We start from the raw sequence: 14,567 nt of genomic DNA on the forward strand, positions 1-14,567 counted from the left end.
GAACAAGTGTCACCTTTGGAAGACGTTTATAAACCTTTTTTTAATTATAAGAGCAGAAGAAAAAAACACTTTCAATAGTATGGTTTTGTACCGGGAGGAAAGAACATTAATCAAAAAGACAGTGATTAATTTGACATTTATTTTACCCTGATAAATATTTCTAGGAAATGAAAATGATCTCAGAAAAATTAATTACATTTCTTTCGATTTCACCTTAATTCTGGCTTTCACAAAAAATAACAAAACTTGCTTGCCAAGAAAAATAGTCACCACCACTTTTTTTTACCAGAATCTAGTGCAGAATCAAAATGTTGCCTCATACTCTCTGATTTTATAACCTGGTCATTGAGAATATAAATAAAGTGGCGACTTAATGCGTTTGTTTCTTCTCGTTTAGACTATTGCAACAGTTTTTTTCATGTCTTATCAAGAAGGATCTGTCTCCCCTGCAGTTGATTCAGAACTTTGCTGCGAGAATTTTGACCCGCTCTAGTAGAAGAACTCACATTTCTCAGATCCTTAAAACTCTTCACTGGCTGCCAGTTTCTTTCAGGATCAACTTTAAAATTCTGGTTCTTACTTTCAGAGCTATTCATGGTCAGACTCCTCCTTACATCAGTGATCTGATCTGGCCTTACACCCCAGCTCGGGCTCTGAGGTCTGTGGATCAGAATCTACTTATGGTTCCACGCACAAGCTTCAGGACCAGAGGAGAGAAATCCTTCCAGGCTGTTGCTACTAAGCTTTGGAACAATCTTCCTCTTTCTGCGCGTGATGGATCTACTGACTCCTTCAAGAAACATCTTAAGACATATATTTTAACTGTATATTGTTTTTGATTGTTAAAGCGCTTTGTGACCCTGGTCTGGAAAGGCACTTTACAAATAACCATTTCTTATTTACTTATTACTTACTAATAATATTTATTATGTTCCTTGTTTAGATACAAATGAAAACATATTTTCATTATACTATAATAAGCATTATCAAAAGACTGAAGGAAAGCTATTACCAACCTGCACCAGAACATCAGAGATACTTTCTACCAAACGATCACAAACAAATTCACTGCAAAGAAAAAATATATAAAAATATATATATATTTAAGAAAAAATAAAAATGTCGGGAGTGGGAAAACTTGTTGTTTAGCACGTTACCAATTGGTCTAACTGACCATAAGAGTGAATGTGAATGTTAAATATGATGTGAGAATCATTTTTTCCAGCACACCTAAATCATATTCAAAGATGACTCTTCTCCATGCTTTTGCGGCGTGTATTAGTTACAGAAACATGACGTCACTGACGGGCTCTTCAAAACGCGACCCCTAGATAGACCGGATATGACGAATGACGACACAAACCAAGATCATAATCTGAACGTGAATCAATGCAAATGTAGTTTTAGAGTGATGAGACTTCTACAAGCATAAAAAATTAACAATGTTGATGATTATTAAACAAAAAAAGAGTAAATAATAATAATTAATAAAAAGTTAAATACATTTAAAAAAAACTGCCAAATCAGTGGGAGGGTGGCGTGTTTTATAATAATAATACATACAGTACTTTACGATTCAACAGCGCTATATTGTTGTTTTTTTTATTTCAAATCAAATGTCATTTTTTATTTATTTATTTTATGGTTTTTTATTTCATTAAAAGTGCATGTTAAGTAAAATAATTACATTATTGTATATGCATTCAACACGCGAATAGTCACTGCCTTTGTACAGCCAGCTTTAGCTGCTTTCAAAGCTGATGTTTTGGGCTTTCAGTTATATTATTTCAACCAAAGCAGTGTGTAAGAGTAAAACTATGTCACAAACATTCAGTGTCTCCTAGAAGCATTCAGGAACTTAACAAGTCTATCAAAAATATATTCTATTGAATAATATCGTGTGATGCAGCCCTAGGTCTCAGGTGTCTAAATGATACTTTCTAAACCTCATTAACTCTCAACCATGTACCATGAAGCGAGCCAGCACTGAAATAGTTATTTTGTGTAAATACTTTTCGTAGTACTTTGGGTAGTGATCAAAAGAATAAGATCACAAGTGCCCCCTTGGCTACCACCTACCGGGCGCCTTCCTTGAGAGGTGTTCCAGGCACGTCCAACTGGTTAGAGGCTTTGGTGCAGTTTCAGGAAGTACGCCTCCTGTTTTTGCTAACATCTCACTTTATTCCCAGAAATTTTATTTAACGTTTATGTTGTCTGCTCAGAACGGATTATCATAGAATATCATGTGACTTTTATATACCCAATAAATCTGATGTCATTTTTGAAACATGTGAAATGTTACCCCTCTTTGAAGAAATATAACAACCAGATTTCAAATATTTTTGCTCTGCTTTTACTTATACACTACTTTGACTCATTACAATGAAATCTTGCGACACATTTGAGGAGTCACTTTGTTTGACTGAGGTCCTCCAAGCTTCTCGAGATCTTAGACGTACGAATGGTGTTGAGTTGGATTTCCTCGACACCACATTGGGCCAAACTTTTCTGCGACAGTACGTCTCCACCTCTCTCAGCCGCAAAACACCAGGATAACTTCTCTACTTCCAATTAAGAATTAACTTCGTGCTTAGCGTGACAATGCTTAAGAGAACTATGGCCATGGATTTGCATGTGTATATCCATATATGTTCTACCTCAGACACCAGGTTACATTTGTAGTAGCTTGTCCGCATTGAATAATAAAGAAAATCATCAGGGTAGAGATACGTTTTCGAATAAGCTCCAGCTTTCGGTTAAAATCAATTTTCTTCTTTTGGAGATTAGAAGAGGAAATGAGTGCTTCCTGCCTATACATCAATGAACCAAGTCTTGATAGCCAAGCTGAGACAGACGGACGCTAGCATGACAAGGTACCTTTGTTCACGACTCCATAAATCCCTGTGTGCTGAGTCCACTAATCCTTGAATTGGATTTCTGTCATCAAGTACAGAATGCATAGATGAACGATGTCTATGATCCGTATCGTAAACTTGTGCAACCAGCAAGTTTTATTTGTATTAAAGATGCATTTCGTGCTATTTATAAGCTTGTTCCTTAGAGTATTGCATGGCACTCAACGTCCATTTATTAATAACATTAAGACAGTGAGAATTATGTAAAGTTGCCACAATAAAAAAAACAACAATCAATTTCTTTCTTTAGTTTAACTTAAGTTCAGCACTACACGGACTCAGGTTCCCAAGTGATATATCTTTTGTTAGGAAGCACCTGTCTCTGGTTGATATGAGAGTACCTTGGAATGGTTACTGGCTTAATGCAATTGTTGATGTTGTGGTGTATTTTGGTCACAGCCATCAGGGGTGGTCATGGCTAACACTGATTTCTCTTATTTTAAATGAAAGTTTGCCTCGTTCAAAGGTGTGTCAGAGTGTGTCTAGCCCAGTCACTCGTTTTTCGCTGAGAAAAAACATTTAACTTATCACTTTTCAAAGGCACATCTTGTGTATGTGTAATTCTCAATGAATATTCCTTAAAAGTTAAAACATCCAAATGGTATCATGGAAATGCTTAACCTCACGTAATTTCTGACACGTAAGTCAGCCCCCTCACTAACACTTTGACCACAAATAAAAACTAAAATGGAATTCCAGCCCACACACTCATTTGTCTCTCCTCTAGCGTCGCCATCACAAACAATAAGAAGTGAATGAATTGGATTTCCGTAAGCTAGTCAAAATATAGATAAAAGCTGAGGGCTTGAGTTCCTGACTCGCTCTGCAGTTGTCGCAGCCAAGAAATCCATATCTGCACACGGATCAATGAACATAGGTATTCATCTTTCTTGTGGCGACATACTATCAGATCATCTGTTTTTAGAAACGTATCAAATGGCACAGAAAGGACTCTCTGGTTTCCTCTGGAGGACGTTTTGTTGTCTTTTTCATGTAACATCGCGTGATGTTTTAACTGGAACCATAAACTCACCAAAAGGCTGTCGGTCCAATGCTTGACACTATGCCTCCCGAGGCCCAGGCCTTGTCATCGCCAAGGGAGCACCGTTATTTAAGGGGGCTGCTTGGTTGTTGACTTAGAAATGCTAGATGTTTTGGCTAAGTCAGGAGAATATCATTGATTCTCTCCATTTTGGATTTGGCCATGTTTGGATGGCTTTGACTAATGTTGGATTGTTTTTTTGGTCTATTTTCTCTCTGTTTTCATGTGACAATCTCTTTAATCAGAGCAGCGCATGTGATAACACTTATTGTTTGGGTTGGAGTTTGTCTCTGGAAATTATAACCCTGACTACAGCAGACTGTTTACTTTCCTCGCTAAATTTTTACAGACAAGAAAAGAAAAAAACAAACACAATTAAACTTGGAGGTGGCCTTCAGTTTTACCATTGGCTGGGATTTATTGACCTTTGTGCCAATTAACTTTGAATAAAGGATGAACATATTGAATCAACTTTGATAGAGAATCCAAGACAATGATTTCCACAAGTTCAATTAGAATACTTTTCTTCTACTTGTAGTCTGTAAAGTTAACATGTTTCTAGGGAAGTTGACAAGTTGAAAATGGTAATTTGAGGGCAATAATGTGATAATTTAAAGGGTTATACACTGTTGATTAAGGTGAATGTCTCTGTAAATATCCCCAGTAACTTTGAAGCAGATCAGAACAAGAGTCTAAACAATGTCTTCTATAACCTCAGAGCAATGGATTGTCAACAATTTGTAGTAAGTACACCATCCTTTGCTTGAATACAAACAGCGTTCGAACATGCGTCTCTTTCATGATCAGAATCAGAAACAGCTTAGCCAAGTATATGCCATAAATATACACAAATTTTTGTCCGGCTGTTTTTATCATCCATAGAAATTTGCAAAAGTGCAAGAACAGTCTGAGTGACTGAAAGTGGAGATAGTTGAGGTGACACAAGTGAGAATGTATTTGTTAATGAAATAGTGGTGGGGAGGAAATAGCTTGAGGAAAAGGAGCAAAAGAGGGAAGACCCTGGGCAAGTGGGGTCTTTGATGATGTTCTCTGTTCTCTTCCTGGTCCTGGACTCGTACAATTCCTGGATAGGAGGCGCACCAATGATTTGTGCTGCATTCCTCACAGTCCGTTGCACTCTCCTCTTGTCTCTCTTTGTGGCTGCTGCAAACCCACCCAGTGATGGAGGAGGAAAGATGTCCACTTACCATTTCAGGTCCTGGGAGATAGTTGTTTCAAAGAACTTAGTAAGGTCCATTGTCAACGCCACTGTCTTGAACTCCAGGTGGTTCCTCCTACACCAACGAACCATCCGCTGGACCTCCTGCAGACTCTTCACCACCCTGGTTCTGGCCCATAACCGTTTTGTCTTTTGCAAACTTCAAGAGGTTTACTGTAGGGAGCTCAGAGCTGCAGTCACTGGTGTAGAGGGAGAAGAGCAGTGGTGGCAGGACACATCCCTGGGGGACGCCAGTGCTGATTGTTCTTGTGGTAAAAGAGACGTATCTTTGTTTCACCTACCAACTCCTCTCTGTCAGGAAGCTGATGAACCACTGACAGATGAAATCAGACGTTTTCCGCTGGAAGGGTTGAGGGAGAGAATTCCAGGGATGATGGTGTTGAATGTTGAGCCAAGTCCACAAACAGGATTATGGCGTAGTTCCCTGAGCCGTCAAGTTGCAGGAGGAAGAACTGTTAGCATGATAGACGAAATGATGGTGTAGCGTTTTAAGATGGAGGGGACTTCACTCTCCGTCTGGGAGCTCTTAAAGATCTTGGTGAAGACCAGAGCCGAGGCAGGGGGGGCGACACTCCGTCTGGGCCGTTGGCTTTCCCGATCTTTTGTTTCAGGAATAGCTCGCTCACCTCCTCTTCAGTCACTGTAGGCTTTGGTCCACACGGAGAAGCTGCAACCCATCAGTCTGGGAGGGCGTGGCTGGCACGTTGTTGTTTAACCATGTTCCCGTCGGACAAAGTGCTGCACAGTTCACTCATCTTTCAATAGACCCTGAGTCTGCGCTTAAGTAAATCTACCTATTGAGAGATTTGCCAGGAGAATTTAGCTTCCTTAGCAACGCAACCTCTCTTTCGTCTCCATTTACTTCTTAACTGTTGCCTTGAATATTTCTTTTGACGTTGTCTTTCAACCCCCATGCTGCACAAGGCCTATGTCATCAGGATATTCAGTCTGCCAACTTTAGTTAAGAGCTGAGCTGGACTGTATCTGGATGCATTTTTGTAGCTCAACTGAGCTATACATCTTGATTGTATTGTAAGAAGATTTGAGAACTATATTCAGTATATTTTATTGCAATTTACAACATCTAAAAAGTTTAGCAAACATGTATATTTTTGACTGGTGAGCACATATGTATCTAAAATAAATTCTTCCTGTGCTTTGATACCTGCTCAAGGATTTATGGTCGCATTGGTTTCTGTTTGGAAGCAGTAAAAGCTCCCACTGCCTTCCTGGGAAATGAAAGCATAATAAACCTTATGTTCCCCCTTTATTTAAAGCAAATAAATACCTCAGTTTCCTTTGACCGCTGTTGAAAAATGTTGGGAACATGAAGAGGTTTCAGAAAAATGATATGAATGACATTATACCGGAACGCTTCCAGTACCAACACCAGGATTCTTGTCTGCTTGGGATGATTGACAGCATTTACTGTGCTGTCTATTTTTCCTGGAAAGAAAACAGCCCTGTTCCAAAATAATTAGTCATTCCAGAGAACATTAAGCAACTCCTCACAGCTAGAAATGCATGAAATTTGTTTGTTAATTGGGAATGAAAACATAAGCAGACAACCAACAATAACAGCAAACTATGTATGACTCTGGCAGATTTTCTGTCATTGTAAAACCACAAATCCTGGCCCTGAGGAACGCCACAAACCAAAGAGCACATTGGTTTAATAACACAGTAGTTATGTCCTTCATGCCCCATGGTTTCGCCAGAAACTGCTGCTCTGCTTTCGTCACATAGATAATCCACTCGTTTTCCAGTAATAATATCGGCTTTTGCGCGGAAACCCGGCAAATAGAATTGAGCTTTGGGACAGTGCGTGAAAAGACATTCACGCTACAAGCAATCCGATATGTCAACATGTTATTAGCATTGTTTTCAAGAGTTTTACCTCAATATTCAGCATTTGGGATAATGAACTTGCCCTAATGACTTTAAAAAACAATAGGAAAACGTTACAAAAAAACTAGTTTGTGCATAAAAGACATAATGTGTTTTAATTTTAAAACCAATGTTGCAAAACATCACCAGCTATTATGTTCTCTGGTTGTGACAAAAGATAAATACCCCAGGTTTTGTAAAGTTAAACAAAACAAAGAAACAGACAGATGGATGGATACATTTAAAATGAATTCAAATAATTTAACTTGGGTATGCAAAATGATTTCTGAGACATAATAAATAATTGTGGGCAGTGATTTCTAGTCGTCGTGTCATGACTCTGTGGGTCTCTGAGTTCCTGCAGACGTGTGGTTTGGCAGCAGCAAGAGCTGGCAGAGCCAGAGCTCCGACGATGCTGAAGTACGAGGTGCAGAATGAATGAAATCTTCCTCTTCTGCCATGTTCCAAGTCAAGACAGGAGGCATCATCGGATTTTAATGGTTATTTATTGGGTCCCGTCCCAATGCAGGACATATTTATGTGGATGTACTCGTTGGGAGGATTTCTCAGCTGGGTCACTCTGGCATACTCTCAAGCCGAAGGATTTCATGGTTATTGCAGACATCCATTAGCTTTTCTTTACAGCCATTCATTTATTCATTCATTCATTTTTCCAGGGTGATTTCATCATTCCGGCCTCAGTGTGTGTTTTGGATCTCATTGGGAATGTGTCAGTCACTGTTGCTCACACATGAGGCTATGTAGAGGACGTCAATGACTTGAATCTTGTCATAGAGAGGAAAGAAAGCAGTAAACATGTTTTCTTAATGCTTTTTGTTTTATTATCTCTTGTTTATATTTTTATTATATGAACGTATAATTGTATAGACAACCTGTGTGCACAAAAACAAGTAGAGTCACCAATAAAATATTGTTTTATCTGTCTTTTTATTTGCCTGTAAAAAGTTCTGAGCTGTTTTTCAATTACATTTTCAGAAAATAAAAGGTTTACAAAAGCATTATTTGGATATGTGAAGGTTGAAGATTAACCCATTATATGGCTTCAATACAATAAAAACTACGGCAGCCCTGAGGTGCAAAAATATGCAAAGCTTAATTTGATGAAAGAATATGATCTGTAAAATTGACCAACCTTAATGTGAACGTGGCTCAGACGTTATTATATTTAGACAAAATATCTGTGATCCCACGTCTGTTAATAAATCCGTCACGGCCATCTTGGAAATGCATTCTTGCGATTTAGCCAAGCTACTATCTGAAGGCAGAGTTCTGGCACGCAGAGTTAGGATTGGACGATGAAACAAGTAGTTGATGCTTTGTTGGCTAATGTCAACTTTCTTGTCAGCGAAGCTCCTTATCATGCAAATTTGCAAAACTGATAAACAGATTTTTAATTTAAAGGGAAATGATAAATCAGTGTTTAGAATGTTTTTTGACTATAGAGGATTTTCAATATACAGTGGGGCAAAAAAGTATTTAGTCAGCCACCGATTGTGCAAGTTCTCCCACTTAAAATGATGACAGAGGTCTGTAATTTTCATCATAGGTACACTTCAACTGTGAGAGACAGAATGTGAAAAAATGTGCTCCCACAGTTGATTTTTTCACACAAAGCTGCTTGCCTATTGTCGATTCACTCTTCCCAGTCTTGTGCAGGTCTACAATTCTTTTCCTGGTGTCCTTCGACAGCTCTTTGGTCTTGGCCATAGTGGAGTTTGGAGTCTGACTGTTTGAGGCTGTGGACAGGTGTCTTTTATACAGATAACCACTTCAAACAGGTGCCATTAATACAGGTAAGGAGTGGAGGACAGAAGAGCTTCTTAAAGAAGAAGTTAAAGGTCTGTGAGAGCCAGAGATCTTCCTCGTTTGAAGTGACCAAATACTTATTTTCCGACATAATTCACAAATAAATACTTTAAAAATCCTACAATGAGAATTCCTGGATTTTTTTTTTCACATTCTGTCTCTCACATTTGAAGTGTACCTATGATGAAAATTACAGACCTCTGTCATTATTTTAAGTGGGAGAAGTTGCACAATTGGTGGCTGACTAAATACTTTTTTGCCTCACTGTATCTTATTGTTTGGTTCATTGATTGACTCCACTTAATGGGATGACAAAATGTTTTATTTTTCCTACAAAATGGCTTAAAGACACCAAGTAGCAATATCCACTGGAACTACGAGACCCTAATGCAAATCATTGATAGAACAATTTATGAAAAATAACTCTTGACTTCTTTGTACTTTAAAAGAAAACTTTTCCAGATATAAAACGTTCATTGTTGTTTGCCTAGAGATAAGATGTATGAAGCTCCCGCAGGAAGACGTAATGGAAACGTCAATTTTGGGATTACCTCAATGCCAAAATTAACAAGAGACCCCCAGCTCGTTAATGGGCTGCTGACAGCCTGATGTCTATGGAGGAGGATCAACTGTCTCAATTGGCTGTGGCAACAAGGATTTCCCACAGTTCAGTGCTGCTCATGACAGCTGATATGTCCTCCCTAAATATGATTATGTGGAGCGTGACGGTAAATGAGAACATCTCAGTGTATTTCTTTGTTGCGATGTTCATGATTGTTCATGTTACATCTGGGGAAATGGAAAAATAGACCAGTAACACTTGAGGACTGTTGTTAAAAACAGGGCTGTTGATCGTAAGTTGAGTTGTGTAATGCTGCATTCACTGCCAGCAATGCTGTTTTTCTTTCATCTTCATTTGGACGTGAGAGGCTCTGACCTAAGAGCAGCAAATCCTTGTTCACCCTATATGGAAGTCTTTGTGAATTTTATGGATTACTTTGTGAAGTTGTCACGACAATTTCAGATACCTTTCTAATCCAAGAACTCGCTATATTTAAGAACAAAAGGAGGAGTGAAAGTGGGTGAACAAGCCTTTGATGGTGACTGTTGTCATACTAAGAGACAAGATCCGTCACCTGAAAGAGACTCGGCCAACACCTGGAACAGGTTCCGATTCCTTTCACATTTAATGAGTATAGTTGGGGCGTCTCATAATAATGAAGGACCTCGACTTGTTTGCCATCCAAACCTTACAATTTAAAAAATAAAAAGAACCAAAAGCAGAAAGAGAGATTAAAGTGATAGTTCACCCAAAATTCAAACTTCCCCTGTTTTCTACGCACCCTCATGTTGACCAGGAGTTCGTATTAATTTGTACTATTTAGAGTCATAGGCAAAAATACAAGTCCATTTTGATGTAGCGACTGGCGCACAGTTGTTATCGTCTTAATCTTAAAAACATCCATAGTGTATCGAAGCCTCGACAAGAAGAATGATTCCTAAACATTGTAACTCACTAACCATCACATACATTGGAAGAGTTGCTAATTATTTTGAGCAAGTTTCCAACTTATTGGCTAAAACTCAATTTAAGCGATTTGGATTCTGTCGTGGCGGCCAAGAGTTCATGGCGGCGTCACTTTTCGATCCCTCGATGTCGCCTCTTCCTATCATTGTGAAGCAAAATTCACCAAGCGTTGAATTGTTCACCCACCAATAAGGAACGTGAGGTGGGTTTAGACCGGGTTAGTTCTACCCTACTGATGATGTGTTGTCCGATCGTAATTGCAAGCTCATATCAGCTGCCATGATCTTGCTTTCTTTTCCTTTACCTGCGATTACCTTTGGCAATGGTGCCTGTTCCTATGCCTGCAGTGGCCAACCAGCTATTCCTTTTACTACATAGAATAGCTATACATGCTACTGAATATCCGTAGCTGGATGTAAGTTAGTGCGTACTGCTCTCGGGACAGAAGGTCAGCACTTATTCTACACTTTCCCTGCAATGGGTACTTCATAGAGATCAGGGTGCTCAGGGGACACAACGCTGTTGCTGAAGAGATGTGATCACATCTGGCTATGCAGCTATGCCCAGCTGCCAAACGAAAGTACAACAAATCCCATTTATATATTTTTTGTGACGTTTGCAGAAAGTCAGAATAAAAATGGTAGTTGCCATCATTTCTGTGCTCAAACTGACTGTCATAGTGGGCGGTTTCCGGGTGGATCTAGCAGAAAGAATGTTGTCTGAGTCAGAGTTTAAAGTCCTTTTTAAAGGTCAAAACTAAATTACCATGTGCCTTACTGGCTTAATAACAAACTCCAGTTCCACTTCAACCTATCGACCTGCCCAATGCACTGTGACTATTACGTTGCTCCAGTAAGTTTACAGCAGGGATGGGAACCCTAGCTAGTGTGCTATGGGGTCTGTCCAAAGAGGGAAATGTCACCTGAATAGCAGTGACGATCGACCACAGTGTAATGGTGTCGTAAAAAGCTGGAACAGGGTGTTTAAAGAGTGCATCTTATCTACAGAGCTGATGCACGACAGTTGGAACCCAGCTTACTATAAAACTATAGAGCTACTATAACTGGGGTCTCTCTATCAGAATGTCTGCACAACAGAGCAATTAAAACTGAACTACATACCTTGCCTAAAAAGTGACAAGTGTGTTCCTGTGAGAGATACAGTAAAGCAAAACAGAGAAATCAAAACTGTATCCCGACAAGCTTAGAGGTTGGAAAGACTCCGGGGTGAAAGTAAAAAGACCAGGGGCCTCATGTAAAAAGGGGTTTTAAGCACAAAAAACGTCACTTTTTTGTCGAAGTCTATATTTATCAATACTGAAAAGAGCGTTAAAAAGAACATAATTTCCTGCAAGGTCTATAGGTCGTGTACGCCCGGATCAGATGCTCAGATGCACGTCAGCCTCACTAGTCACGTTGAGATGATCACACCAGAGTAACATTAACGAAACCTATCCGAGAATAAAGTCTTGTGTGAGAAGTTAATAATTGAGCGAGCTGAGAGAAGTCTGGCTTGCTGTTCTTTGCCCTGCGATACAAAACACAACTGATTCATCCATCTTCTAGTGTTTTTCTAAGGTCAGGTTGTAGCACTTTTGAACAGACTATTCTCTCACCAGCAACTAAGGTCAAAGGGGAGACATAGTATTTCCAACCTGTCTTCCCCAAGATCGGTTTCTTCCCCAGGATCGCCGTGACATCTTTTTTGTCCAAAATATCTTGTAATCTGTGGTTCTATTCTGTTTGTCCATCTCAACAGGAAGGCCGGACTCATCCTGTCCCAGCTGGACGAGCTCTCGCCCTGGTGCAAGGGTCTCCTCCAGGAGCCCAAGATTGGCCTCCGTAGAATGTCCCTCAAGTTCCTGTCCTGCCGCTACACCGACACCAAAACCTTCGGTCTGAACTGGGCCGACGCCCAGGATGTGCACAAAGCGTGTGACGAGCAAATGCTCACCGTCATGTATAACGACTATGGCGAGCCGAAGGAGCTCTGAACGCGCTTCAGTTATCAAGAATTTATAATGAACCAGCTTGATTTAATTACACAATCGGACGAGAGTTTCAAAATTTAACACAATTTAAAATTCCAGCCAATTTAAAGCAAATAAATAAAATCAAAGTGGGGTTCCATTTGTTCTATGATCAATGTTCTATCAAGACTTATCGAGTCATGAAATATGTCTTTGTGTAAAATCTTATTTCCATGCCGGTTGATCAACAAAGTGTTATTCTGTGAATATAAATAAGGAGTTTAATTTACCAGACATCTGTTGAATGTGACTTGGGCCAAATTTGTGTGTAACTTTTTTTTAAACTTTTGGACTCAGTTAAATGTTGATGTTTATTTTATTTTGTTTACCTTTTTAAAATTTGTTTCAAGCAGCACAAAGACAAAAAGTTCAAGTTTTTTTTCTGCACAGACTCATTTTATAAAAGCAAAAACTGATGACCACTTGAGTTAGAAACCAGGATGATAATAAGATGCTTGTCATACATGTTTACTAGGGATGGTCTGATGAAGCTTCATGAAGCTTTGTCCTCCTTTTCAGAGCCCACTAGATGGCGCTCTTCGCTTTATAGTCTTTAGCGCTGAGCAACTATTTCAATGAAGCTTCACTGACGCATTACTAGTGTTTTTATCTTAAAAAAAGTCATTGGAAAACGTATGTAGCACACAAAATGACAAGAAAAAGTGTAACAAATCTGAGATTATACACTATTTTATGATGGATATATGTACTATAAGAATATGTTTACATTTCCACTGTATTGAATTACCACCCTCATTTCATAGGTTAAGGGTATTTGATTGTAAACTTTTTTTCAAGCTTTAACGCCTGATTTGTGTTTTTTTGTTAAAGTTGATAACACATAATGTGAAAAAATATTATGTGCGTTAAGCTAAGATAATAACAGCATTTTGTATAAAACTTTTCAAAGTTCTACTGTGGTCTAAGATCAATGTACATGTTAATGGAAAAGTCATATGTGAATACAGATATTAACACTTGTAGATTTGTGTACAGGCAGCAAAGTACTTCATAATGCTAATGTTTTAGTCACGCCTTTCGTAGCTTACATTCTGTACAGGTACAATTTTACTTGCTTCAGTTGGTGGTACTTGTGTGTACTTTTGTGTGTGATGCCACTTTAAGTCACATGAATAATCCAGAGATTCAGTTCATTAAATTAAAATATTAATAATCTATGGGTTAGATAAGTAAAAGGTTTGTTACATGAAGTTCATTTCATGTATGCTACATAATCTTACTACTACTCAAAGAGCCTTGGATAGATATATCCTGGAAATCAGTTTACAAATTGTAAGTGCTAAGAGCTAACATCTGGAATGGTGACCACTTTGACATTTGCTTCTTGAGATTATGGGTACTTAAATAAGGCCCCTTTATATGTCTTTCAACAAAAGTTTGACACACTATTGTTCAAAAAAGTATTGTGAAAGAAGGATGTAAAATTATTTACTTCTGTCTCCTCACTACAATCACTGCGGCCATGTCAGCAGAATTACGCACCAACAGTCAAAACCTACATTACAATAATACTAACCCACAAAATCTCCCCCAGTTTTGTAAAATATTTGACACATTTTCCTACCGCAATTTACCTGTAAACACCCCAATGTTATTAATGTTTACAAATGTGTATTATAAAGTGCTCATTCATTGCCGCAAACGTACTAACAGGGGATTAAGTACTTTTTTGGAACTTTAAAAATGTTTGTGTGCTTTCTCAAAAAATGTCTTTTAATGTGACCAAAAAGTTTGCACGCGTATTAGTACACACAGACCTTTGTTGACCCTGAGCTTAAATTTTCTCCTGCATGCTTTTCAGTTAATCTACTCTGACTATCTCAAGACAGAATAAAGGTTAAATTGTGGTTGAAAAAATGATCTTTGTGAATCATTTTCATTCTGATGTTTTCTGCTGTTTTCTTCTTTTTTTCAGCCGGGCAAAGTACATCCCTGGGGCCATATTCTGCCCTTGTCCTTGTAGTCCTTCGCCCCAAAAACTTACCCCAGTGTTATCACCTCCTTTGTTAATAAAAAAAAAAGTTTATTTCAAATAGTAGACGAATCACAAAGACAGCTATGTATTGTCGATATAAAGT

General features: G+C 38.6%; 1 protein-coding gene across 7 annotated transcripts in view; it reads left to right on the forward strand.

Annotated features, from left to right (window-relative positions):
* astn1 (astrotactin 1) overlaps window positions 1–14,309 on the forward strand; it is a 267,228-nt gene extending 252,919 nt beyond the window's left edge. For 5 of the 7 annotated variants that reach the window (XM_087811063.1, XM_087811067.1, XM_087811068.1 and 2 more), the window contains one exon: window positions 12,198–14,308. In XM_087811063.1, coding sequence (XP_087667189.1) covers window positions 12,198–12,432 — 235 coding nt within the window. In that variant the 3' untranslated portion in view covers window positions 12,433–14,308. Of the gene's footprint in view, window positions 1–12,197 lie in introns of all 7 variants that reach the window. The other 2 variants (XM_087811062.1, XM_087811065.1) reach the window with 1 other exon arrangement.
* Window positions 14,310–14,567: the final 258 nt, after the last annotated feature.

This window comes from Callionymus lyra, chromosome 16 (genome assembly GCF_982586985.1).
Source record: "Callionymus lyra chromosome 16, fCalLyr1.hap1.1, whole genome shotgun sequence".
In the NCBI taxonomy this organism is placed as follows: Eukaryota; Metazoa; Chordata; class Actinopteri; order Syngnathiformes; family Callionymidae; genus Callionymus; species Callionymus lyra.